Here is a 27996-nt window from a genome sequence, read left to right as displayed (position 1 = left end):
ACACACTTCCATGCTATATAGATTATATAACATACTTTTTAACAGTCGTAAAGTAATTAATTATTCAAAAGAAGTACCTACTCAGATAGTATGTGATTTCGGATGCAGCTATAATCTAAAATGCAATCTTGTTAGTTAATGGCAAGTGTCAAATGAAAGTCTAAGTGCTTCCAAAGTGTTAAATAACATGTCCAAGTATCATACAGACACATTATTGTTATGAAAGTAAAAAAAAAAAAAAAAAAGTAGTGTAAACATGACTTTTTAAAATCTGCAGACTGCAGGATGCTTTACAAATATCAAGGACAATTCACAGACACCAATTCAACACATTTAGTTAGTCTATGAACACCATATTTGTTCACGGTCCAGCAGGAAGTCATGGCCTCTTGAGGTTACATGTGTTTTAGGCAACAGAGAAAAGATAAAAGAGGAAATGCACACACAAAAAACAATAAAAGCCTCTTTGAGGTATCAGGTTTCAGTTTGTCTCATGACTCAAGCTCTTTTATCATGATTTCGAGTCGTTTAGTCATTGGTCAGTGCCACAGAAGGTGTTGATTGGTAGCGTGAGGGTCTTGTTGAGGGTCTTGTTGACATATTTGCCCAGCGATTCACTTCCCTCTCCCAAACTGTACTTGGATTTTGTACTCGGCTGATGGGAGTATCCCGGGTCCAAGCATGGAGAAACTTTAATGCTGTGGACAAAAGATGAAATGTATGATGCCTCAGGAACATATGTTATACATAATAGGTCATGTTGGCCATTAATAAAAGCAAAAAAAAAAAAGAGGTCAATACTGTTGCTATTTTACAATTAGAAAGGCATTATAATATGAATGCTCACCTATGGACATTTCTAAATGTTTTACGTGGGTCTTTATCCAAACAGACTGTGAATGTTTGCTCCTCTAGAACTCTGATATTGGCACTAACAGCTCTGAATGATTGCTAGGGAGAAAACAGGATCGTTACCTCAGTATTGCATTCAAGATTGCTAAATTAAACATCTAGAACAGAAAAAAAAATCACTCTGTTATAAGTATAACATGTTCACTTACTGTGCTGGGCCTTGTGGGATTCATATCTTGTAAACTTATGCTGACACTGTGTAGACCTGTAGACCAAAGTGCCACATTACAAGTGAGGAAACCTGTGTCTGCATTGCTAACATTTCAAATTTTCCTTTACTAATAGTACTAAAATGACAAAAAATAAAACAAAAATTAAAATAAATATCTAAAATATAAAAAATTATTTAAAATAATTAATACTACAAAAGTATTCTAATGAGACTAAAATAAAATAACGTTAACACTAATAGAAATGCTGTCATTATAACAATGACAAAGACTGTTTTAGTTTTTTAAGTATGTGACATACTTCTGACTCTGCATGAAGGCAAAACACTGATCAACATTCCACTTGTTGCCAAAGACATTCCCATCTCCTTTTCTCTATCACTTATTGAAGCCTAAAAGAAATGTAAACACCAGAACTTTTATGACGGATTCTGTATCAAAAGAACATTATGCATACAGTAGAAACTTTATGCAATTATTCTGCATATTATTTTTTGCACACTAAGTAAGTATTTAATTTAAATGAGTTTTTATTCAAAAGTAAGTTATTTCTTTTGAAAGATTTTATTACTTTTATTTACATGTGACACTGTAGACAAGTAATGATGCTGAAAATTCAGCTTTGCATCACAGGAATAAACTTCATTTTAAAATATATTCAAAGAGAAATAATTTTTACAATTTTAAATTGTAATAATATTTCACAGTATTAGTGTTTTTACTGTCATTTTTATCAAATGAATGCAGCCTTGGTGAGCATAAGATATTTCTTTCACTTGTAAAAAGTTACCAACACCAAACTTTTAAATGGTAGTGTATATTAAAAACAGTAAAACATTTTTTAATTCTTATATTTAACCCCCACACTTTCAATGGTAGTGTATATTGAAACATTAACTCACTGGGGTCAACAGTTGCACTTGTGCGACCAGCTCACTTTTTTAAGATCAGTGCATAAGACACTAAAAATACTCTGTTGATTTTGTCAATAAAAAAAGTCAATAAAATACTCACCTTTCTATAATTAATTGACACAACTGTACCATGAAATTCTTGTGGGTTGTATTTTTTGTAACGCACTGAACCTTTAAGGCAAAATTTTGTAAAAAGCAGATGAAAAAGTACTGAGATACAGGCTATGATGTAATAAAAGTAAAACATTTCAAAAATGAAAATGAAATCAGCACCTTTAATTGTGTCTTTAAATGTGGCTTTGTAGCGTTTGACCTCGGGAAAGTCCACGGTGAGCTGAGCCACAAACACCTCCTCTACTGTGGTGCTGCTGAGGCCAGAGAAGCAGATCTAGACATGAGAACATTGAGACTTTCACCTTTTGACATGGAAACAACCCACAAGCTCTACAATCATGACAAACATTTGATAAGCACGAGGACAATTTCCTTTTTACACAAGTATTGATTCATTCAGTAAGACAAGATGATGACAATTGACACGTAACCTATGCTCACTCTCACACTCTTTGCTATCTGCTGTGGTTTAATCTTTGCTTCCTCCCCCTAAACAGTTATCATCTTTTGATGCTAAAAGTGCTACTGATACTTTCTGCTCCTCTCTTACATCTTGTTTAGACACTGTCTGCCCCTTGTCTTCCAGGCCAGCCCGTACCACCACTTCTGCCCCTTGGTTATCTGATGTTCTCCGGGAACATTGTTCTAAGCTCAGGGCTGCTGAAAGGGTATGGCACAAATAAAAAAAAAATGTTTCAATTTGTATCTGTCACTCCTCTCTTCCTACTCTGCTAATGTTTCAACTGCTAGAAGGACATACTGTCATAACAAAATGAACATTTTGTCTTACTCTTGTATGCTCTTTAAAACATTTTCCTCCATTCCTTTGTCCTCCTCCTCCCCCTCCTTCATCAACTCTAACAGCTGACGACTTTGTCAAGTTCTTCATTAACAAAATTAAAACCATCAGTGCACAGTTTTCCACACCACAATCTGTCAAGCACATCTTACCAGCAAACATACACTCAATCACATCTTTCTCTTCACTCTCTGAGGCAGAAGTCTCCAAACTCATCTTTTCTAATTATCCTACTACTTGTCCACTTGATCCTATTCCATCTCATCCTTCAAGCCATTTCTCCTGCAGTTGTATATTCACACACTCACATCATTAACACATCCCTTCACACTGGTGTTTTCCCTCAGCATTTAGACACGCTCGTATAACCCCACTACTTAAGAAACCCTCCCTAAACCCATCTCTTTTCAAGAACTATAGACCAGTTTCTCTTCTTCCTTGTTGTTACCTGCTTCTGATGCAGCTAGTTCATGCATTCATGACCTTTAGACTGGACTATTGTAATGCACTGCTAAGGGGTTGTCCTGCATCTTAAATAAACAAGCTACTATAATTGCTGTTAATAGTGTTCGTCATCTGTTTGATTACGTCTTTAACCATAACGCATACGATCATACTGGTGTGATCAGTTTTGGCTGGTCCCTGAAGTGTATGATCACACCGGTGTGATAAGAACTTTCAGTGAGTCATGTCATCAACTGCTGAATTTAAATCCGCTTTCGCGCTTTGGCTGGCACAGAGCCAGATCGGACACGCTGAGTGCTTGTCATATTATCACAAATATTCAGTGTTTTCAACAATATACATTTAAATACACATAAGTTCTAGCAAAACCATACATTTACAGTTTGTAAAATACACGCTGATGTCTATGGAAACGGCGATAATGATACTTACAAATATAATCTGACTAGATGTTTTTACTGATATCATATACAGATTGTGTAAGTAACTATAAAGTTTACTCTGCTCTTCTCCCAGTTTACTGGAGACCTACTTTAATGTGTTTCTGGAGGAGAGGATGGATTCAGTGTGAACTAACATGGCAGCGCCCATCACCCGGTGTTGATCAACTAATACGGTCGATATACATTTACATTTATTCACTTAGCTGACGCTTTTTATCCAAAGCGACTTACAATTGCTATATATGTCAGAGGTCACATGCCTCTGGAGCAACTAGGGGTTAAGTTTCTTGCTCAGGGACACATTGGTGTCTCACAGTGGATTCAAACCTGGGTCTCTCACACCAAAGGCATGTGTCTTATCCACTGCGCTAACAACACCCCAGTATAAATGTGTTTAAACTACCAAACAGGTTTACTTGCACATATTTTAGAATTGGAATATCAGATATTTGCATTGACTATTTCATTATATAGTGAGCATGTTTGTGAATGTTTTGAATAAAACAGGAAAAACTAAATAAAAGCGATCCATGTTTCATTCAGATCTAATGCGGTTGTGTTGTGTCACATGACAAGCATGACGCATCGCCATGAAAACATTAAGGCGGTACATTCTAAAAAAATGGTCGACTAAAAAAACTCACACTGGGGGCTCAGCTAAAATATATTAAATTCATGTGCGAAAAGGTTAATTGAGTTTTCCATACATTTAAGCCATATGTACATAAACTGAGTCACCACTAGGGGTGCACAATATATATTGGCCGATGATTAATGTGCATCTCGTCAGTAAACCCGGTTATCTAATCAGCTGTAAATACCATCATGTGCATTTTTTCCAGCTTTACTGACTATATGCGCATTAATCATCGGCTGATATATATCGTGCACCCCTAGTCACCACTGATAAGCTACGTCTAAATATTATAGAAACATTAATTTTCTTTAAAAAGTTGCTTTGCAATGATTTGTATTGTAAAAAGCACTATTCAAATAAAATTGAATTTCACTGCAAAAACAACAAGGTGTTTTCAACCAAGTCTCTGCCTTTCTCACACAGAACAACATCCATAACCATAACCAGTCTGGTTTCAGAAGATAGGTCCTTTGAGGTGTCTTGGAGAGGTAAGGTATCCAAATCGCAGATCGCAACAAATCTTACTACTGGGGTGCCTCAGGGCTCAATTTTTGGACCATTTCTCTTCTCTGTCTAGATGACATCACTAGACTTCTGTCATTCAGAAACATGGCTTTTCATATCACTGCTATGCTGATGACACTCAACTCTACCTCTCATTCCATCCTGATCCAACGATAGCTGCCTGCATCTCAGCTTGTCTAACAGACGTTTCTTTCTAGATGAAGGACCATCACCTTCAACTCAACCTTGCCAAGACAGAACTGATTGTGGTTCCATCAAACCCATCGTTTCATCACAATTTCACCATCCGGTTAGGCACATCAACCATAATTCCTTCAATAACAGCCAGAAACCTTGGAGTTGTGATTGATGATCAGCTGACTTTCACAGACCACATTACTAAAACTGCCCGGTCCTGCAGATTTGCTTTATTCAACATCAAAAGAACAGGAACATGCTCCACATCTTCTTGTTCAAGCTCTTGTTCTGTCCAGGCTGGACTTTTGCAATGCTCTCTTGACAGGTCTTCCAGACCGTTCTATCAAACCTTTACAAATAATCCAGCAGCAAGATTCATTTTTAATGAGCTGAGAATAATGCACATCACACCTCTGTTTATCAATTTGCACTGGCTACTAATAGCTGCTCGCATAAAATTCAAGGAGTTAATGTTTGACTACAAAACCACCACTGGCTCTGCACCCCTTTACCAAAATTAATTACTTCAGACTTATTTGCCCTCTAGAAGTTTGCATTCTGCAAGTGAACGTTCACTTTATTGTGCAAAAAGGCACAAAATCACTTTCAAAGATTTTTTAAATAAATGTTCCCTCATGGTGGAATTACCTGCCAAACTCAATCCTGAGTCACTAGCCATCTTCAAGAATCACCTAAAAGACATCTCTTACATCTTTATTTTGACCCTCTAACTCTAGCACTCTCTATTCTAATTATTTTCTTTAAAAAAACTTGCCCCTTTTAGACTCTATTCGTTTACTAATTGCTTGTTTTCTTAAGAAAAAAACAAAACAAAAACAAACGAACACTAGCTTGCTCTAAACGTTTTGTATTCTATGTTTTATTATACAATTTTTAAAAAGTCTTGCCACGTGTACTGCGTTAAGCTAACCGAGACTTATTATAGCACTTGCATATCATTGCTCTTTTGCTGATTTTAATTGCTTCCATTTGCCTCATTTGTTAAGTTGCTTTGGATAAAAAACATATGCTAAATGACTAAATTAAAATAATCATTGCATGATTCAATCCAACCTTGACAGAGTAGATGGGTAAATGCACCGGATGCAGACTGACACGTGTGTAGTATGAGATGATATCTAGCAGGAAGGTGTTGGGGCCTGAAGATTCACTCTGAGTTGATTTCTACAATGACATCAATTAAGAGGAAGGTTTAAAAACACCCTGAATTGCTAAATATACATATATATTTATATCAAGTAGAGAAGCATTTTCGGTTTCATTTGGCAAATAATAACTGTAGACAGACATACATACATAGGTAAAAATAGGAAAAATAAAATTAAACAAGCAAAACAGAAGCACACAAAAAGCAAACACCAATTTTTACAGCATTTTTCAAACACCAAGAAAATATGTACATTATAAGCTTGCATTCTATAATTAAGTTGCTGCTCAGATTCTTTAGAGCTATCAAGCATTTTCTTGCTCTTACACTTAGCCTACGTGATCTTAATTTCAGTGAAATAATTACACAAATGTACACTTATTAAAGTAACAGAGGGTCAACTAGGGTTGGAAGCCAAAAACCAGTCTGATTACAGAACAAATGACTCTTATGAACTGGTTCTTTTCAGTGAATCAAAAACTAGCAAATTACTTGTTTGAGTCAGTTATTTTTGGAAAATCAACACATAGAGTGCAACTGTCTGCCAAATAAATGTTTCTTATGAGCTAGTTAGTTAATCAAAAACATACAACATCCCCAGTGTCCAAAAAATCCAATGCAACCAGTTCGACTGTCGAATGAATGACTCTTACGAACCTTTATTTTATATTTTTAATAGTGAATCAAACACATTCAGCACACCAAGTGTACTCTGACTCTCAAACGGATGACTTTAATAAAACAGTTCTTTATAGCGAATCAAACACATACTGTGCAGTGTCCGCAGTGTAGTCTGACTCCCAAACAAATAATTTTTATGAGCCGATTCCTTTTAGTGATTCAGATATATACACCATCTCCAGTTTGGCTCCTGAACCAATGACTCTTATGATCCTGTTCTTTTTTAATCGAACACATTTACAAATACCTTTATAAATCAATGTTGTGTCTGACTATTTGTTCATACAGTCCTGGACAAAAATATTGGCAGCCTTGGTAAATATGATCAAAGAAGGCTGTGGAAATTAATCTGCATTGTTAATCCTTCTGGTCTTTTATTTTAAAAATTCACAAAAATGTATCCTTTCATTTGGATAATAAGAATCTAAAATGGGGGAAATATCATTATGAAATAAAGGTTTTTCTCAAATACTCGTTGGACACAATTATTGGCACCCCTAGAAATTCTTATGAGTAAAATATCTCTGAAGTATATTCCCATTCATATTTAAAATTTTGAGCACTCCAGCGTGATTATAAACATGAAATTATCCAGCCATGGCTTCCTGTTTCACAGAAATATAAAGAGGAGGCAAAACAAAGCAAAATTCCCTTAATCATCCATCAAAATGAGAAAAACCAAAGAATATATTTCTGATGTGCAGCAAAAGATAATTGAGCTTCACAAATTAGTGACGTGGCTTTAAGAAAAGAGTTAGAGCAGTGAAAATTCCCATTTCAACCATCAGGGCAATAATTAAGAATTTCCAACCAACAATAAAAGTTACAAAACTGCCTGGTAGAGGACGTGTGCATGGTAAGGAGGATGAGTGGCTAAATACTCTCCAAATGCCACAGCTGGAGAATTGCAGAAAACTGTTGAGTCTCGTGTTCAGAAAACCTTAAAAAAAATTGTCAAACAAGCACCTACATCAACACATGTTGTTTGGGAGGGTTTCGAGAAAAATTATCCTAGCTCATCCAAAAACAAACTAAGGCATATATAAGTTATCAGACATGACTGGAACTTCAAATGGGACTGGCTTCTATGGTCAGATGTAACTAAAATGAGCTTTTTAGCAGCAAACACTCAAGATGGGTTTGGTGAACACAGGTATAAAAAGTACCCCATGTGTACAATGAAATATACTGCTGTATTTTTTTATGTCGTGGGCCTATATTTCTGCTGGAGGTCCTGGACATCTTGTTTAGATACAAGGTATCATGGATTTTATCAAATACCAACAGATAAAAAATCAGTAAGTGACTGACTCTGTTAGAAATCTTATAATGGGACATGTTTGGATCTTCCAACCGTACAATAATCCAAACACAAACCTCAAAAACAACACAGAAATGGGTCACTGAGCACAAAACCAGGCTTCTGCTATAGCCATTCCAGTCCTCTGACCTGAACCCTGTACAAAATGAGAGAAGTGAACTGAAGAGGAGAAGCACCAACATGGACCTGGGAATCTAAAGGGTCTGGAGAGATTCTGTATGAAGGAATGGTCTCTGATCTCTTGTCAGGTGTTCTCTAACCTCATCAGTCATTATAGGAGAACATTTAGACCTGTTAAACTGGCAAATGGAGGTTTCAAAAAGTATTGAATGAAAGTGTGCTGTTTAATTGTGGCCAAATGTGTATTAGAGAAAAACATTGGCAGCACTTTATTTTACAGTCCTGTTTCTCATGTACATACTATGTATTTATTATAGTAATTACAATAACTATGTAATAACTAGGTACTAACCCTGAACCTACCCCTAAACCTAACCCTACCCCATGTAGTTACCTTGTATTACCAGAACTTTCTTAGATAAATACACTTGTAAGTACACTATAAGTACATGTAAGTACACGTACTGTAAAATAAATTGCAACCAAAACATTTATTTTATAATGGTATTTCCCCCTATTTTAAATTCTTATTATCCAATGAAAGGATACATTTTTGTGAATTTTTTAAATAAAAGATCGAAAGGATTAACAATGCAGATTATTTTCACAGCCTTCTTTGATCATATTTACCAAGGGGGCCGATATTTTTAGCCATGATAGTATAACAAAGTGATGTTAAATGTACATATTATGCAATTTTTCAGTATAAAAAAAAATATAATAATTAAATATGCTATCACATTTCCAGTCTGTTTAGTATTGTTATTTTATATATAGCCTAGTTAAGGCAAACTTAAAATACTGTCATTTTGAAAATGACAAGATGTAAAAATGTAATTCTCATTAATCTTTTTCAATGTAATGTATGAAAAAAAATCTGATTCAATAATAGAATTTAATTTATTTTTTCCACATATTTATCCCATTAAAATATTGTTAATGGGAGTGCAAAGGATCCAGAGTAGATAAAAGGACCTTATCCAAGAACTTAAACAATTCCCATTCATATTGTGGACTCTTCAAAAGTGTAATAATTACCATCTGGGCCAGTTTTAGTATCATGGCTCCCAAACCGTTGATATTACAGTCATACCATGGGTCCACGCTTCCCAAATATCCTGCCAATGTCAGCATGTCTTCAGGAACACCCTCCTGGAAAGCACATGCATTACAGTGAGCTGTCATTGCTGGTGTTTTTTAAATGAAAAAAGCAAAATATATTTTACCTGAACAGGGGAAAGTGTTTGGTCAGTCATTGGAATGTAATACATCTCTATGTTTACTCTCTTTGTCAGCAGCAGATGTCGTGCCTCCCTTTTCCTGAGCACAAACACAGAAAGATGAAAGCATCACAAATTAGACCCAAACCTTTTTTAAATGCAAGGGTAAAACGTGTAAAATAATGGATGTAAACTTCTTACCGTATAGTGTGGAGAGTCCTTGCGAGATGTCCTAGCGTTCTGTCGTCACCCATTACAAGGATCCGAGCCGTGAGGTTCCTTTGCTCTTTAGTGAGGCTGGATCCTCCATTTCCCTTAATGGCCTCCATCATGAGCGTCATTCTGTTGCCAGCTTTGGGACATCGCATACACAGCCTCCTGTAGAAAGACTGAGAGCTGCTCTGCTCCTCTGGGCCGCCCTGAGACTCCAGCATTATAGAGGAGAGCTCGCTGATGGGCATGTCTCCCTCTATGCCGCTGTCCGTGGACACGACAGAGGTACGCTTCAGGTCATCCTCATCCAGACTAGCAGGGTTTCGGTCCGTGTAAAGTGCAAAGTTAACAAGCTCATTCCCTGTTTAAAAGAAAATGTAAAATGCACCGTGTTTTTTTACATGAATTTACATGATTTGTGTCCACCTTGAGATCAAAATACAAAAAAAATAATTTCTCATGCAATAAAAAAAAGATGTCCAAATTATAAGCTATAAACTCACAATACAGAGAAAAAAGGCAGAACTCTGTCTGAAATTTTGTCCCTTTTCTCTGCATGTTAAGTTTACATCTTGCAATTCAGTTTTTTTTCTTTCCACCACAAATACAAAATAAAAATGACCACTTTTTATCTTTTGATTGTAAGTTAATATCTCACAATTCTGACTTTTTTCACTGAATTCAACATTTAAATCTTACAATTATTTTTTCCACCACAGAATTAAAAATTAAATGGTAATCAACATTTTTATCTCACAATTCAGACATTTTTCATTCGAAATTGCTAGTTAACATCTCAAAATTTTGACTTTTATTTCTCTTGAATTAAGATTTTCTATCTCCTAATTCCGACTTTTTTTCTCTGAATTTACATCTCTGTTACGGATCACTCGGGAGGCTGAGGAGTAACAGACAGAATGGTTTATTGAACAGACACAAGCAGAGGAGCAGGTAGTGTAGGGTGGAGTGAGGGATGGATCCATTCAGGATGGGTGAAGACGTCAGAGGAGGAAGGTGAACCACACACACGCACACTGGGGACCTGGATCTTCGGAGAATCACTGGAGAGAGGTAAGTAGAAGAAGAGTTAGTCCTTAGAGTTAGGTAAGAACTTGTCGCGAACGAGACCGGACATCTATTGAGTGCGTGTGTGTGGTTTTTATGGTGCTAAGGTGATTGGGTGGTGATGAGGATCAGGTGGATGTGCTTAGTATTCCGGTGAGGGCGTGCGTAGTGATTGCGTGGAGGTGGAACCTGGCGTGTTTGTAACAGTACCCCCCTCCCCATGGCCCACTCCTGAGGGCCGTGGACCCCGACGACGTGGTGGACGTCCTCTTCCCCTGGGAGCTGGTCGGTCAGGATAATTGGAGTGGAAGGTGTCGAGTAAGTTAGGATCCAGGATGTCGTTGCGTGGGACCCAGGAACGTTCCTCTGGACCGTATCATTCCCAGTCCACTAGATATTCCAGTTGTCCACCACGCCGCCGGGAGTCCAGGATGTCACTCACTGCATAGGCTGCGCCGTCGTCTAGGAGGAGTGGAGGTGGGGGTTCCGTTTTGCCAGGTTCTGTGGAGGGAGAGACAGAAGGATGGTGAGGTTTAAGGAGAGACACATGGAATGTGGGATGAATCCAGTATTCAGGGGGTAACTGGAGTTTGTACGTGACCGGATTGATCTGCTGGATGATGGTGAATGGGCCAATGAATCTGGGACTTAGCTTGCGGCAGGGCAGATGCAGGCGGATGTCTCGGGTGGACAGCCAGACCTTCTGACCGGGTTGGTACGTTGGGGCCTCTGATCGGCGAAGGTCGGCTGTCGTTCTACGTCTGCGTAAAGCCCGCTGGAGTTGGTGGTGTGCCGCGTCCCAGACCCTCTCGCTCTCCCGGAACCAGTAGTCGATGGCGGGGACATCCGAGGGTTCACCTGACCAGGGGAATAGAGGGGGTTGGTAGCCGAGTATGCACTGGAATGGAGTGAGTCCGGTGGTAGGTTGACGAAGGGAGTTTTGTGCGTACTCGGCCCACCCAAGGAACTGGTTCCAGGAGTCCTGGTGGCCGTGACAGAAGGTACGGAGGAAGCGTCCAATCTCCTGAACCTTCCTCTCCGTCTGCCCGTTTGACTGGGGATGGCACCCGGAGGACAGGCTGATGGCCACACCTAGGAGTGAGTGGAAAGCCTTCCATAACCGGGAGATGAACTGGGGGCCTCGGTCCGAGACGATATCCTCCGGGATGCAGAAGTACCTGAAGACATGATTAAATAACAGTTCAGCCGTTTCCATGGCCGTGGGCAGACCCTTCAAAGGAAGAAGACGACAGGATTTAGAAAATCTATCCACTATGACAAGAATGCAGGTATTGTTATCTGAAGGAGGAAGATCGGTTATGAAGTCCACCCCTAGGTGTGACCACGGGCGATTGGGAACGGGCAGAGGATGGAGCTTGCCTGATGGAAGATGGCGAGGGCTTTTTGATATGGCGCAGCTTGTACATCCATTCACGTACCTCCTGACATCCGAGGCCATGTTGGGCCACCAGAAGCGTTCCTTCAGCAACGAGAGGGTTTCATTGACCCCCGGGTGACCAGTGCCAAGCGGTGTGTGAGCGGAGTGTATGAGTGGAGTGGGACGATGACTCTTTCTGGAAGAATGGTTTCCGGAGTTTCAGGATTCTCTTCAGGGGCGTAACACCTGGAGAGGGCGTCAGCCTTCACATTTTTCACCCCAGGGCGGTATGAGATGGTGAAATGGAAGCGGATGAAGAATAACGCCCAGCGGGCTTGTCTCGGATTTAATCTTTTGGCCACTCAAAGATTCTCTAAGTTCTTATGATCTGTTAGGACCAGAAAGGGGTGTTTGGCTCCCTCCAACCAATGCCTCCATTCTTCCAAGGCCAGTTTGATGGCCAACAGTTCCTGGTTGCCGATATCATAGTTGACCTCCACCGGGTTGAGTTTCCGGGAGAAGAAGGCGCATGGGTGGAGGCGACAGGGATTCCCCTGCTGCTGAGAAAGGACCGCTCCCACTCCGGTGGTAGAGGCGTCGACTTCCACGACGAAGGGTCGGTCGGGATCGGGATGGACCAGGAGTGGGGCGGTCATAAAGGCCTCCTTAAGGATGTGGAAGGCCTCCGTGGCGGCAGGAGTCCAGGAGAGAGATTTGGGTTTGTTACGGAGGAGACTGGTGAGAGGGCTGGTGATGGTACTGAAGTTTTGTATAAACCATCTATAGAAGTTGGCAAAGCCAAGGAACCGCTGTAACTCCTTGATGGTGGTTGGAGTGGGCCAATCTCTGATGCCGTTTACCTTCCCCCCGTCCATCCAGATGCCACTGCTGCTGATGTTGTATCCAAGGAACTGCACTGAGGGCTGATGGAAAGAGCACTTTTCGGCCTTGAGATACAGTTGGTAGACCCTCAGGCATTCCAGGACCTCTGCAACGTGGCGTTGATGTTCTGCCAGGCTCCGGGAGTAGGTGAGGATATTATCAATGTAGACTAGGACGAACTTGTGGAGGAACTTCCGGGAGCACCTCGTGGATGAAGTCCTGGAATATGGAAGGGGCGTTAACAAGTCCATAAGGCATCACGCAGTATTCATAGTGGCCTGTAGGGTTAGGAAGGTGGTCTTCCACTCGTCCCCCTCTTGTATCCGGATGAGGTTGTAGGCGCTGCGGAGGTCCAACTTGGTGAACACAGTGGCACCACGGAGATGTTCCAAGGCAGCTGGGATGAGGGGAATTGGGTACCTGAACTTCACTGTTATATTGTTGAGAACCCGATAATCAATGCATGGTCTTAAACCTCCGTCCTTTTTCTCCACAAAGAAGAAACTCGAAGCAGCAGGGGAGGTCGATGGACGAATATAACCCTGAGCCAGCGCCTCCTTGATGTACTCCTCCATGGCCTTCTCCTCAGGAATGGATAGGGGGTATATCCTTCCTTTAGGCACTGGTTCACCCGGCAGCAGATCGATTGCACAGTCCCATGGCCGGTGTGGAGGCAGCTTGGAGGCCCGTTTGGGGCAGAAGACATCACTGAAGGGGGCGTAGCAGTGAGGGATGGCGATGGATTGGTTTTCCACTGGGTTCACTGGCTGTTTCTGGGGAGCTGAGGGCCTCTGTTCGGCAGAGTGGCGTAGAGTAATACGCCTGGCACTCTTCGAGGCACGACTGCATACAAGTGGCGAAGCGGATGGACAGCTGGATGAATCATTCTAGCCCGATGGTGTCCTCGTATGCAGCGAGATGCAACCGCACTCGAGGTTCCAATCCCTGACGGTAGGTAGTCAGTAAAGCCTGTTCGTTCCATCCACTGGAGGCCGCTAGAGTCCTAAACTGAAGGGCATATTCATTGACAGACATTTTCCCCCTGTTTGAGATTATACAGCTTCTCACCAATGGAAGAGTCCCAAGCTGGTCTGCCGAAAACTTCACGGAAATGGTCGAAGAAGCTGGAATAAGACTGGATAACTGGGTTATTTTGAGTCCATATTGAATCTGCCCACAGTAGTGCTTTACCTTGCAGTTGAGAAATTACAAAGGCTACCTTAGATCTCTCAGTGGGGTACAAGTGCGGTTGCATTTCCAGGACCAGCGAGCATTGTAGGAGGAAACCGCTGCATTCTTCGACCGCACCAGAGTAGGGCGCTGGCCGGGCCATGGGACTGGCGTGAATGGAAGGTGAGGAAGTGCTGGCATCGTTGATGGAAGTGCTCGCTGGTGTTGGGGATGCAGTTGTAGCCATGAGTGTCCTTCGGAGTGCATTAACCAGATCTAGAAAGGGGTCCGTGAGGCTCATGCTTGTGCCTGGCGTTGTGGGTCCGGTCTTCTGTTATGGATCACTCGGGAGGCTGAGGAGTAACAGACAGAATGGTTTATTGAACAGACACAAGCAGAGAAGCAGGTAGTGTAGGGTGGAGTGAGGGATGGATCCGTGCAGGCTGGGTGAAGACATCAGAGGAGGAAGGTGAACCACACACACGCACACTGGGGATCTGGATCTTCGGAGAATCGCTGGAGAGAGGTAAGTAGAAGAAGAGTTAGTCCTTAGAGTTAGCATACAGGTAAGACCTTGTCGCGAACGAGACCAGATATCGTTTGAGTGCGTGTGTTTGGTTTTTATGGTGCTGAGGTGATTGGGTGGTGATGAGGATCAGGTGGATGTGCTTAGTATTCCGGTGAGGGCGTGCGTAGTGATTGCGTGGAGGTGGAACCTGGCGTGTTTGTAACAATCTCGTAATTTTTTTTTTTTTAACACAGAATAACAAGAAAAAATTATTGTGATTTTTTTAATCTAACAATTCTGATTTATTTCTCATAATTGTGAGTTTATATCACATAATTCCAACTTTTTTCAGAATTTTCCCATCTCACAGTTGTGAGCTCTACACTGTAAATTTCTTTGTAATTGTAACTGTAAAATATTGTAAAAACGCTTCAAGAAAAAAAAAAACTGTTAACTGGTTAATAGTAGGTTCCCACACTAAACTAAAGGTGCTGGTCATATGGAATATCATCAAAAAGTTGATTTCACTAATTCCATTCAAAAAGTGAAACTTGTATGTTATATTCATTCATTACACACAGAGTGATATATTTCAAATGTTTATTTCTTTTAATTTTGATGATTATAACTGACAACTAAGCAAAAAACAAATTCAGTATCTCAGAAAATTTGAATATAACTTCTGACCAATACAAAGAAAGGATTTTTAGAAATCTTGGCCAACTGAAAGTATGAACATGAAAAGTATAAGCATGTACAGCACTCAATACTTAGTATTACTATTAGGGCTCCTTTTGCCTGAATTACTGCATAAAGTTGGTCAGCAGCAGGAAGCATGAAGTGCTCTAAAACTTCCCGGTGTAAATTAAATAAAATGTATGCATTTAGCAGACGCTTTTATCCAAAGTGACTTACAGGAACGTTGACTTACTATCAATTTTTACCTATCATGTGTTCCCAGGGAATCGAACCCCCAACCTTGCGCTTGACCTTGGACCTCAGACAACACAAGTGGACCAACACCAGCAGATGACATGGCACCCCATACCATCACGGACTGTGGAAACTTTACACTGGACCTCAAGCAACATGGATTGTGTGCCTCTCCTCTCTTCCTCCAGACTCTGGGACCCTGATATCCAAAGGAAATGCAAAATTTACTTTCATCAGAGAACATAACTTTGGACCACTCAGCAGCAGTCCAGTCCTTTTTGAAGCGAGACTCTTCTGAGACTGTCTGTTGTTCAAGAGTGGCTTGACACAAGGAATGCGTCAGCTGAAACCCATGTCTTGTATACGTCTCTGTGTAGTGGTTCTTGAAGCACTGACTCCAGCTGCAGTCCACTCTTTGTGAATCTCCCCCACATTTTTGAATGGGTTTTGTTTCACAATCCTCTCCAGGGTGCAGTTATCCCTATTGCTTGTACAGCACACTTGTTTCTACCACATCTTTTCCTTCCCTTCGCCTCTCTATTAATATGCTTGGACACAGAGCTCTATGAACAGCCAGCCTCTTTTGCAATGACATTTTGTGTCTTACCCTCCTAGTGCAAGGTGTCAGTGGTCGTATTTTGGACAACTGTCAATTCAGCAGTCTTCCCCATGATTGTGTAGCCTACAGGACTTGACTGAGAGACCATTTAAAGGCTTTGCAGGTGTTTAATTAGTTAATTAGCTGATTAGAGTGTGGCACCAGGTGTCCTCAATATTGAACCTTTTCACAATATTCTAATTTTCTGAGATACTGAATTTGAGATTTTCCTTAGTTATCGGTTATAATCATTAAAACTAAAAGAAACAAACATTTGAAATATATCAGTCTGTGTGTAACATAATATACAAGTTTCAGTTTTTGAATGGAATTAGTGAAATAAATCATTTTTTGATGATATTCTAATTATATGACCAGCACCTTTATATACAGGAAAAAACACAAGATTGTAAAGTTGTAAAAAAAGAACAAGTCAATCTATAATTTAGTCAAAAAATGTAAACTAATATTCACAGAATTCCCTTCGTGACACTCCACATTTGAAATTATTTTGTTTAAATAATGTTTCTTAATAGTCTATGTTATCAGTTATGTACATTTGGGGTTTATGTTACATCTTCTGTTGTCTAGTGACTGTTTATTGCAGTATTTTAGTGTCATGTGTGTTACCATATAGGTGTTTTGTGTTTCCGTCAATGACTCTGGGCACTTTCTGTAGATAACTATATACTTCAGCTTGTGGGAAAGCTACTTGTTATGAACTTTGATGGTCACAATTACCCTTTTATTTATTTTCTTTGGTGGAATCAAGCAGTCTTAGTTTTAAGTGTACAAGCATTTGTTGAAATAACAGCAGTTGAGCTCACATATCACATCCTCTTTGGTCCAGACATGGAAGCTGACCTCAGGACTGGGCAGCTGAATTTCTGCTTGTGAGGCTGGACATGACGGATCTAAAATGACCAAACGTGTGAAATAACTACATGTTTGAGCTTGTTTGGAATAAATAGTGTCTTTCGGGACCATGTTGAGGATAATTTCTACCTTTGGCAGCAGTCAGGATGTCTTGGTAGAACTCCTGTAATCTTGTTTTGTACTGATTATCATCAGAAGGTCCATCTTCTGTTCTCTGCTCTAGGATGGTGATGAGATCCTGGAAGTGGAGATCCAGCTCTTCACCTAAATGCTGAAATTAACAAAATATGCAATTATTTAGGGTACAGGATCTTTCAGCAAAGAATTTCTGGACATTTTAAATGATTAACAGGATCAAACTTGCTTATGTTTATCAAGGTTCACCACATGTGATATTGTGCTGCAGGTATTTTTGCTACTGAAATACGCTCTTATAGTTTCTCCAAACACATAAGTTTGCAATATCTTCCATAAGACTGTACATATATATATATATATATATATATATATATATACTAAAATGTAATTTTATTTTACTTTTTTTAAGTATATTAACCCATGTAAAACTTACATATCTAGTCAATGTTTTTTTTTTTCACAGAAAATTGTATTTAAGTTTTTTATGTTTTTTGTTTTTGTTTCTACTGTATTTTTAAACATATAAATGTAGCCTTGTTGAGTGAAAGAGACTTCTTTAAAAAAAATATATTGACTTCTGAGTTTTCAATGGTAGTGTACAGTATATATATACTGTATATATATAAATACATTTAAATCCGCTTAGAAGGGTATTATATATAAATGGGTATGGTATGGGTAAATATACTTTATACTGTATAACAGATGTTTTTTAAACACAACAAACCTCTAGAGACTGTGAGAGCTGGTCAATCTGGCACTTCTTTCCTAATCCAGCTAGCACAGTGTGCAGTAAAACTCTGCGTTTGTAGATCATTGAGTCTCTTCCTGGTGCACACTCCACGTCAGCCTTGAGCGCACTCACCAGAGACAGAGGAAACACAACAGGATCTACAAACACAAACACCCTGATGAAAGAAAGATGGAGAAAGTCGCGCACGGTGAATACAGAGACAATAACATGCAAACATTTATGTATTTATGAATAAAACAATGAATTGTGGATTAGGCACAAACATGTAAAGTTATTTCTTGTAAAAAGGCATTGTAATAACACCTTGATTTCAAGTGAAAAAAATCATAAATGAGTCACTATGGTCTGACTTACTGAGCAATGTGGGCCGAATTGAAATATGTAGGTGGAATTAGTTATCAAGAATAGTTCGCTAACATTTAAAAATAATACAAATAAAGAAGAGAAATAATATATATAATATATAAATAATATATTTATAATAATATATTTAAAGTCTCTTATGCTCACAAAGGCAGCATTTATTTGATAAAAAATAGAAATAGTAATGGTGTGAATTTATTCCTGTGATGGCAAAAAAAAAAACATTTTTATCAATGTTGATATTTTTTTTATTTATTTTTTGTGAAAGCTAAAATATAAATGATTACAAATAATCATAATAAGCATGAATACATTCATTTGAAATATTTTTTTTTTGTAATAATGTGAAAAAGTCTTACAGTAATTGTCACTTTTTATCATTTTAATGCATCCTTATTAAAATAAGCATTAATTTGTTAAGAATTATTCTTACTGTCACCAAATCTTGGAACGTACGTGTGTAAAATGATGAGAATATTAATAACCTGGTTTACACTTACTTCTCACGGAGTGGATAAAGATCATTGCATAAATTATGTTCGGCACTGACTCTCCTCTGATACAGTATTCCTAAAAAAGATAAAAGAAACCGCACCTGAAGAAAGTTGCAGGATGGGATTTCCACAGAATGCAATTTGCTTATGAATATGCTAGTAGCGTTAACAGAATATTTAAGTTGTATCTGTGGTACATCTTCTGAATGTATTAAATTGTATTTAGATAAACTGTATCCAAACATGCTGTCTCCTCACATGAATGGTGGTTAGAAAGAAATACACATGAAAAGAAATCTGGCTAAATGAGTGTATCTTACTGAAAATGAAACTCCAAATATCCAGTTTAACAATTAATATGATTCATGGAAAGCATCCCAGTTTAATTCCGGTTTAACCCCAGATTTACACCAGAAATGCTTTTATTGCTTTAACGTTAACTGCATATATTACCTGGTGCATTTTGTTCCATTTTCATCTGTCTTGCATAGTTGAGAGCGACTGCACAGTAGGGTTCAGGTAACTTAACTAAACTTTCCAAGCATAAATACATCCTTCGATATAGATCTTCTGGAATAAATACAGACTGAAATAAAGCAGAAACCCCGATGAGTAACACGCATCACATATGGCTGGAAAACAACCCAATCATGTTGTTTTCCAGACACAAGGAACTGTTCCTGCAATAACAAATCTGCCGGGAACTTGCATACAGACGCATTCCGTATCATCACTGACTGGAAACAATAACAAAACAAACAAAGCATTCGCAGACGCTGTGGAAAAACAAAGCTAGAAATCTGACCTGTAGGACCGTGTAGACAAGTGTGTGAAGTAAAGGAATAATGCGAATCTTGGAATCGATTCTCTCCGCCTGTAATAAATCAAATTAAGGACAAAACAGCTTATTATTCGCTGTACAAATCTTCGGATATTCTATAAAACAATGACTGAGGAACAAACCTTTTCAAGCTCTTTTATGAGAACCCTCAAAAGAGGGACACTGATAGATGGGTTACTGTCCACCCTGTTATGCAGAGTCCATCTCAACATGCCTACACACACACACACATAAAGATGTCTTTTAAATATATGAAACAATACAACATATAATCTTGAATTGTGTACTTTTTGGTTCTTTGTCGGAGATTGGCAGATGTGATTATGATGAACTATCATATCGAGCTCCATTAAGAAAATTAAGAAAAGTCAAACAGGTTTGGAGCATTTTTGGTTGAACTGTTCCATTAATCACTTCATAAACAAGGGAATAGCGTATTTTCTTTCATCTGTATCCAGATATCAAACACATGATATCTCCAGGCTATATGGCACATTTTAGAGATGCACAGATTTGTATTAACTTTCAGTTTAGATTGTCATAGTAAAGCAGGTACCTTTATTGCAGGCTGATCCAGCCTGAGGTTCAGCGTCCAGTTCTCTGAGGATAGAATGGACATTGTGGTAGAGACTAGACTCCACGACTGAGGACACACCACCGACTGCAAAACAGTACACACAGCTCCTTTAATTCTCATGTAACATGGACAATTAAGTTTGAAAACTTCAGTCCTAAATTCCCAGATTTTGGCTTTTAAGAAAAAGTATTTATATATACACTACTGTTCAAAGGTTTCGTGTCAGATTTTTTAAGACTCTTATCCCTAGAGAACAAATATATACTAAAATCTATTTGAAATACATTTGTTTTGTGCTAAGTTGTTCTACAAAATATTTTCATATTAATGTGCTTAATAAAAATACCCTGTAATTGTACTTTTGGTATGCTCAACTTGTAGGCTATACTTAAAACTAGTTTATAATTAATGCTTAAAGTAAATTTGATTGTGCTAAAGTGGAACTATTGCAAGAATACTTCAGGTACACTGTAAATACCTTGCATTTAAATCCTTATTAATAGTGATATTTAAACATTTTATTAAGAAATGTGCATTGTGCACTGTGCAGTAAAGAAATACTCCAAGTAAAGTTGAATTATAATTGTATATCAGTAAGTCTTAAGTGATATGTCAGGAAATATGTTAATGGTTTAAAGTATATTTAATATGAAATACATTTTAAATAAATAATGGAATGTGATTTTTTTTCTTTACTAGGGATGCTTACAAAGGCTTCATTTATATTATCAAACACAATAAATATAGCATAAATGCAAACTATTATCACAATTTTAAATAAGCATTTTCTATTTTAATATATCTTCTTATGCAGTCCATCGATTTCGAAGATGACGTCACTTCTAGGATGCATTGTTGGAGTGTTGAGGCAGCCGCTGCTGTCGGCGGTGCCATTGAAGGTGGCTATAAAGCCCAATCCGAGAGCCACATGCCCTGCCGCAGTCGGGGCATGTAAGTGCTGAATCTGAGGATGGGTGTAGTTGTGGCTGGGCGCGTTGGTGTCTGCGCTGACGTAGCACAGTTCTGTGTTGGGTACGATGTGATTCGATTAATTGGGCCCCCAGACCACATGCAGAGCTCCATGCCTGGCGGTCGGCAGCAGTTGTTTCCAGGACTCCAGGGTTGATGCTGCAGTTTTTCAGGGTCGACTTGAGGTGGTCCTTGTAGCGACGTTTCTGACCCCCAGGTCTCTTGTTGGCTGCGTATAACTGCCCATAGAGGACCTGTCGGGGTAGGCGGTGGGAGGGCATGCGGATAACGTGTCCAACCCATCGCAGTTGCCGCCTAGCAATGGTTGCCTCCATGCTGCTGGAGTTAGTGCGCTGTAGGATGTCCGCATGGGGGATTTTGTCTTTCCATGTGACACCTAGTATGAGCTGGAGGCATCTGATGTGAAAGCCCTCAAGGCACCGGATATGCCTGCGGTAGGGAGTCCAAGCTTCCGCACTGAACAGCAGGGTGGAAACACAGACTGCCTGGTAGACGGCCGCTTTGGTGAAGGTACGGAGATCTTTATTAGCAAAGACTCGAGATCGAAGTCTACCAAAGGCAGAGGAGGCGAGGTTTATGCGTGCCTGGATCTCATTGTCTATGAGACAGGTGGGTGTTAGGATACTTCCGAGGTAACAGAAGTGCTGAACAACCTTTACTGGTGTGCCATGGATGTAGAATTCAGGAGGTGTAAGGATGGGGGCCTTGGTCTGTGCAATGATCTCAGTCTTTTTGATGTTGACTCGTAGACCACAAGCTTGGTAGACTGCGCATACAACATCCAGTGTGTGCTGCAGTGCAGTAGGAGGGCACAGTCATCAGCGTATTGCAGTTCATGAATTGTGGTGTTGGTGGTCTTGGTGATGGCTTGCAGGCGGCGAAGGTTAAAGAGGTTCCCGTCCAGACGAAACTGTAGGCAAACACCATCGTCGGGGCTGAGGGAATTGCGGGAGAGGAGGGTGACTGCTGCCAGAAAGAGATTGAAGATCACTGGAGGCAGTACACACCCCTGTTTCACTCCTACCTGTACAGGAAAGGAGGGGGATAGAGATGTACCCACAATCACAGAAGCCTGCATGCCATCATGAAACTGTTGTAGGATTTCCAGAAACCTTGGAGGCACTCCAAACTTCTCCAGAATGACCCAAAGGACTTGGCGGTCAATGGTGTCAAATGCCTTTGCCAGGTCGATGAAGGCAATGAACAGATCTTTATTCTGTTCTCTAGCCTTCTCCTGCAATTGGCGTAGAACAAAGATCATGTCGGAGGTGGACCGATCCTTTCTGAAGCCGCACTGTGACTCAGGAAGGATTCTCTCTGTGATGTGCTTAGTAAGACGAAACAGCATGACCTTTGTTAATACTTTCCCTGCCACAGAGAGCAGGGATATCCCACGACTGTTTCCACAGATAGACATGTCCCCCTTTTTCTTGTGGATAGTAACAATGTGAGAGTCTTTCCAGCCTTGTGGAACAGCTTTTTGTGCCCATATTATCTGGACAAGTTGGTGGAGATTTTTGGTGAGCAGATACCCGCCTTTCTTTAGAGCCTCTGCAGGGATTCCATCAGGACCAGCAGACTTATTGTCCTTGAGACTTCGTACTGCTGCCAGGACTTCTGAGAATCTGGGAGGGTCATCTAGCTCATGCACAGGTGGGAGCTGTGGAAGGTGCTGCAGGACAGTGGGTTCAGTCGGATTGTATTGGTTAAGGAGGGTGTTAAAATGTTCAGCCCAACGCTCAAGAATTTCTTGTTTGTCCTTGTACAGAATTGTGCCGTCTGCAGATCTGATAGGGGTGATTCTGCGTTTTTGGGGTCCATATAGTGATTTTATTGCATCGTAAAAAGCTTGAGAGTTGTTGGTGTCCGCATAACCTTGAATTTCATGGGCTTTCCTGAGCCACCAGTCATTCTCCATTATGCGAAGCCGTCGTTGCACCTCAGCACGGATCTTATTCCAGTGTGAGCGTAGAGAGGGAGATTGTGGATTGGAGAGGTGGGCAGATAGGGCTTTACGCTTCTCCTCCAGGAGGTTGAGTATTTCAAGGGAGCTGTCGTCAAACCAGTCCTGGTGACGTTTAGAGGTGAAACCAATTGTATCGGAAGCGGCTTGTTGTATAACTGAGCTAAGGTTAGCCCATACACTTTCAGCTGTATTGCGTAGGGGATGAGTAATAGTGGAGGAAAGGTTACTAGCCAAGCAGCGACGGTACGATGCAGTGATGTCAGGATATTTTAAAGCTCGACTGTTGAGCCGTCTTGAGGGTTGTTGCCTGGCGTGTTGAGGTCGGACCTTTAGGTGTATCTTGGATCTGATCAGCCGATGGTCTGTCCAGCACTCCGCCCCACGCATTGCTCGGGTGATGGAGATTTCATGTAGATCTTGTTGCCGGGTTATAATGTAGTCCAGTAGGTGCCAGTGTTTTGATCTGGGGTGCATCCATGATGCTTTGTATTTATTTTTCATTTGGAAAGTTGTGTTGGTTATGACCAGTTTATGCTCAGAGCAGAGGGAGAGGAGTCGCAGGCCATTCCTGTTCATGTTACCTAAACCATGTTTCCTGATTACCCCAGGCCAGAGCATGTTGCTGGTGCCTACTCTGGCATTGAAGTCTCCCAAAAGCATAAGTTTATCAGTGTGAGGAACTTTGTGAAGAGCTCTGTCAAGAGACTCGTAAAAGCCATCTTTGATGCTTTCTTCAGCATCCAGAGTTGGTGCATAAGTGCTTATCAAGGTTGCATAGCGACCCTTCGCAAGGGGAATGCGCCAAGTTATCAGCCGCTCACTGATTCCCACAGGAGACTCTGGGATGTTCTGTAGCAGTCTGCTTTTAATGGCAAAACCTACTCCATATAGACGGCGGGCATCTTCTGGAAGGCCCTTCCAAAAGAAGGTGTATCCTTGCCCGACTTCTATTAGCGAGTCCTCTCCTGCGAGTCGGGTCTCACTCAAAGCTGCAATGTCAATGTTGTATTTGTTAAGCTCGCTCGCAACCAGGGCAGTGCGCCTGCGTGGTCGGTCAGTTCCAATCTGCACATCAAGAAGTGTGCGTACGTTCCATGTAGCCAAAATTAATAGTTTCGATTTATATTTCCGACCGCGTAATGGGATGCCTTGACGACAGCGGTGCGCCGCCCAGGAGTGTAGGGAACAGGCAATGTTTGGGTCACCTTTTCTAGACCCTCCCCCCGATTGGGGGTGAGCAGTGCGGACCCTGAAGAGGGCTGCTCAGTCACACAAGAAGCTACCGAAGGTGGACGCTGTTCCAACCCATCCACACAACGACCATCACTCTTGTGCCGCCTCCGTGCAGGGCTCATGCTAAAGGCTGCCAGTCTGATCCAAGACCTGCCTCCGTCACATTTACCCTATCGCCGAAGGACTTGTACGGTGAAGTGATAGCATACGCAGAGAGTGGATTAATGTGAAGAGAGAGGTGCGCAAACCCTATCTCTACAGCTTCACTCCAGAATCCAATATCTAGTGGCAGGAGATAAACTCTAGACAACCAGATGGACGGTGGAGTTGCAGGGGGCTGCCAGGTCTCTGTCTGTTGAGCCTGCCTCTCGCGTGTCCCCAACGCGGCCTTGTCTTGAGGAAACGAAATGCTCACGGAAGACTACCCACAGAGCAGTGGAGGCAGCCGTCTTATTTAATGGCGGACTGTACTCGCCATGTCGAGAAATATCATTGGCATAAATGGAGTTTTTGCAACGGATCTAGTGATGCCACTCAACTAGTCCCTCCATACCTGATAGACCTCTGCTGTTGGTCCACGACTACTTATTCGTCTGGGGACCCCCGCACGGAGCCCCCAGCTTATTTCGTAGCTTACCTTCATATCTGAAGGTTTAATATATAGTAATATATATACACTCATAAAAAAATTACTTTCACTTTTGCCGATTTTACTTAATCCGTTCATGTTGTGATTACTTAAAAAAAATACATTTAACGATGTGAACTTAATTTAATCTAGTTCGCTCAACAAAAAAGTGTGTATTGTCAGCTTTACTTAAAAATTATTTGTTCAGCCAACATAACATTGTTGCATAAAAATAACAGATTATTAAAACCAATACAGACTTGCATCTCATTGGCTGAGGATTTTGCAGTGTATTATGGGTAATTGTTGTTCTGTCACCCTCTTGCAGAAGTGTAGCACTATTAGATATGTATGTGAGTAATAAATTACCAAGTTTGAGTCAATGAGCTTGATATATATTTTAGAACAAAGCGAATATATAAACAAAAACTTTCAAATGTAACATTGTGATTCAGGTATATTTGTGATATGTTCATAAACTGTAATTAAAAAAAGGTCTATATGATGAGTTGTATGAAGCAGCTGCACTCTGATTGATTGATTCGGTGTTATGGACTTATTAAGTTCTAATTAAAGGGGTTGGGGTTTCTAAAATGGCATTGTTAAAAAATTTAGTCATCATTAATTAAGTTTTTCATGTACAATTAACTCAATTGTTGTTTGTTGACTCAGTCTTCAGTCACATGATCCTTCAGAAATCACTCTAAAATGCTGTTTCGCTGCTCAAGAAACATTCCATATTGTTTTAAATGTTGAAAACAGTTGTGCTGCTTCATATTGTTGAAGAAAAAACATAATAAATTATTATTATTATGTTCATTTTCATTTTATAAAACAATATATAAATTGACATAAAAAAATCCTACTGACCCTAAACTTTTGAACAGTAATTTTTGTAGTCTACAGAAATATACTATAGTGTACACTATTAAATAAATATTAGGTGAATAAAACTTCTAAAATCCAAGAAATCCAGACTATAAAATACAACTTAAATTTCCATTTTAACATCAATATAAATCCCTCAGAAAGAATGTTTCCGTGCAATAATAAAACTAAACGTAGTGTATGAAACGAAATTCGGTAATCTATAATAGACTAGCAAGTGTCAAGAAAGAGTGTTTTTAGTACATGTTCCTTCCATGGTGGGGTTCACAGCTCAGATAATGTCCACATGACATGGATGAGTCAGTTAGAAAGGTCCTTCATGTCTGCAAGCACAAAAAAGAGAGAACATGCTCTTCTGTAAGCACACAGACACATCAGCAATATATCACAATGAGCGCAAAACTTGATGAAGGAACTTGACAACATGATTACTTTGGCACAATATACTTATTCTGCATGTTATGCCCAGTCCCTGCATTGAGATTACAGTGTGTCAAAATAGAGAGCACAACACCGATGCAGAAAAGACCCTACAGTTCTCGGCACAGGAAGCAGAATTCAAAGGTGTGAATACCTCAGGGGATTTCACATTGACAGAAATGTTGTTATTTCTCATAAATCATGTGTTAGACCAGTGGTTCCCAATCCTGGTCCTAGTGAACCCCCAACACTGCAGGCTTTTGGTGTCTCTCTTATCTGACACAGACACATTTGAGGTCTGGAGTCTTCACTAATGAGCTGAGGAGATGAATCAGGTGTGTGCGAACAGGGAGACACTTAAACGAGCAGTGTTGGGGGTTCTTCAGGACCAGGATTGGGAACCACTACACTAGACATATAGTTATATATCTACATTTAACAAATGAATGAGCTTCAAACACAGTAAATCAGTGATTCTCAACTGATTCACAACCCAAAAACAGGCCGCAGATGGCAGGGCAAAAAACAATGTAAACTGCAAATATTAAAATGCATAGGATAGCAAAAAAAAAAAAAAAAGAGAAAATGCTTCCTATATCTTTTGTTGTCATGGCAAGGGCTGCACAGTACTTTACTTTTAATATACTATAGTGTTTGCTCCGTGTGTTCAACTAGTAAATCACACTTTAGTTGTTTATGCAGTTGTTTAATTTATAAGTTTTGCATATTGTTGGGCCTGTGTGGTTTATCGTACTATTAATAAACTTATTGTTTGATTTTAATTCCCTTTTATTTGTATTGCGCTTTACACGATGCATATCATTTCAAAGCAGCTGTACAGAAATGTCTACATTACAATTAAGAGTGATCTATAAACACAAGTATTGTCCACATGGCAAAAACATGCAGTTCTAAGATTTTACAAGTTAATATGCAGCTAGTTAATGTCACATGATCATTTGACGATTGATTTATTTTAAGGTTACTTCTCTATACTAAGCGTTTTGCCATTGCAGTGGGTCGCAGCTTGATGCTCAACTGAGAACTGCACTAAACAACCTTATTTCTATACTTTTGACACTCTGGAAAGACAAATGCTTTTGCTTTCTTCCTACCCAAAACAGTATATTCTAATCAATTATTCTTTGATTATTATTGTACTATCCACACCAAAATAATGTGCAAAACAGAAATGCACAGTAAATTCCTACCTTCTGTGCATAACACTGCTGTTACAAGGAACTGTGGAACTGTGGCAATCCCAGTCGAGAGAAGGTATTTGAATAATCACTCATAAGGAAGTCTCTTTTCCTGTCAGATCATCTGTATGAGTGCCTACCTGTGCTAAAGGGAAGAAACAGGCACTTCACTGCCTTGACATTTAAAAGCTGTCTTTCTCTCTCTCATACATAGAC

General features: G+C 40.0%; 1 protein-coding gene across 2 annotated transcripts; it reads right to left on the bottom strand.

Moving 5' to 3' along the window:
* Positions 1 to 27964, bottom strand: LOC132114402 (phosphoinositide 3-kinase regulatory subunit 6-like). 2 transcript variants are annotated; one of them, XM_059522520.1, is made up of 20 exons: positions 27793 to 27964; positions 26405 to 26484; positions 20436 to 20540; positions 20002 to 20093; positions 19844 to 19912; positions 19492 to 19624; positions 19045 to 19114; positions 18155 to 18335; positions 17419 to 17560; positions 17241 to 17327; positions 9868 to 10240; positions 9673 to 9766; positions 9485 to 9598; positions 6231 to 6341; positions 2270 to 2384; positions 2097 to 2167; positions 1384 to 1474; positions 1062 to 1117; positions 848 to 951; positions 1 to 698 (listed from the first exon to the last, which is right to left on the bottom strand). In XM_059522520.1, exons 2-20 carry the CDS (start codon positions 26415 to 26417, stop codon positions 533 to 535), a joined length of 2187 nt encoding a protein of 728 aa, XP_059378503.1. In that variant the 5' UTR covers positions 26418 to 26484; positions 27793 to 27964; the 3' UTR covers positions 1 to 532. The 2 variants fall into 2 exon arrangements, with proteins under 2 accessions (XP_059378503.1, XP_059378586.1); XM_059522603.1 differs by lacking the exons at positions 19844 to 19912; positions 20002 to 20093; positions 20436 to 20540; positions 26405 to 26484; positions 27793 to 27964 and having other exon boundaries at positions 18155 to 18318.
* Positions 27965 to 27996: the final 32 nt, after the last annotated feature.

The sequence above is a fragment of the Carassius carassius genome, chromosome 1 (assembly GCF_963082965.1).
Source record: "Carassius carassius chromosome 1, fCarCar2.1, whole genome shotgun sequence".
Classification (NCBI taxonomy): domain Eukaryota; kingdom Metazoa; phylum Chordata; class Actinopteri; order Cypriniformes; family Cyprinidae; genus Carassius; species Carassius carassius.
Note: the sequence above shows the minus strand (reverse complement) of the source record. Positions and strands in the feature narration are given on the sequence as shown.

Bases quoted from the DNA above. Each gene is read 5' to 3' on its own strand.
- LOC132114402 (XM_059522520.1), bottom strand. The intron at 9,767-9,867 runs GTAAGAAGTTTA...GTTTGTGCTCAG, and splicing joins AGGACTCTCCACACTATACG to GAAAAGGGAGGCACGACATC. The intron at 2,385-6,230 runs GTTGGATTGAAT...TCTCATGTCTAG, and splicing joins TACCCATCTACTCTGTCAAG to ATCTGCTTCTCTGGCCTCAG.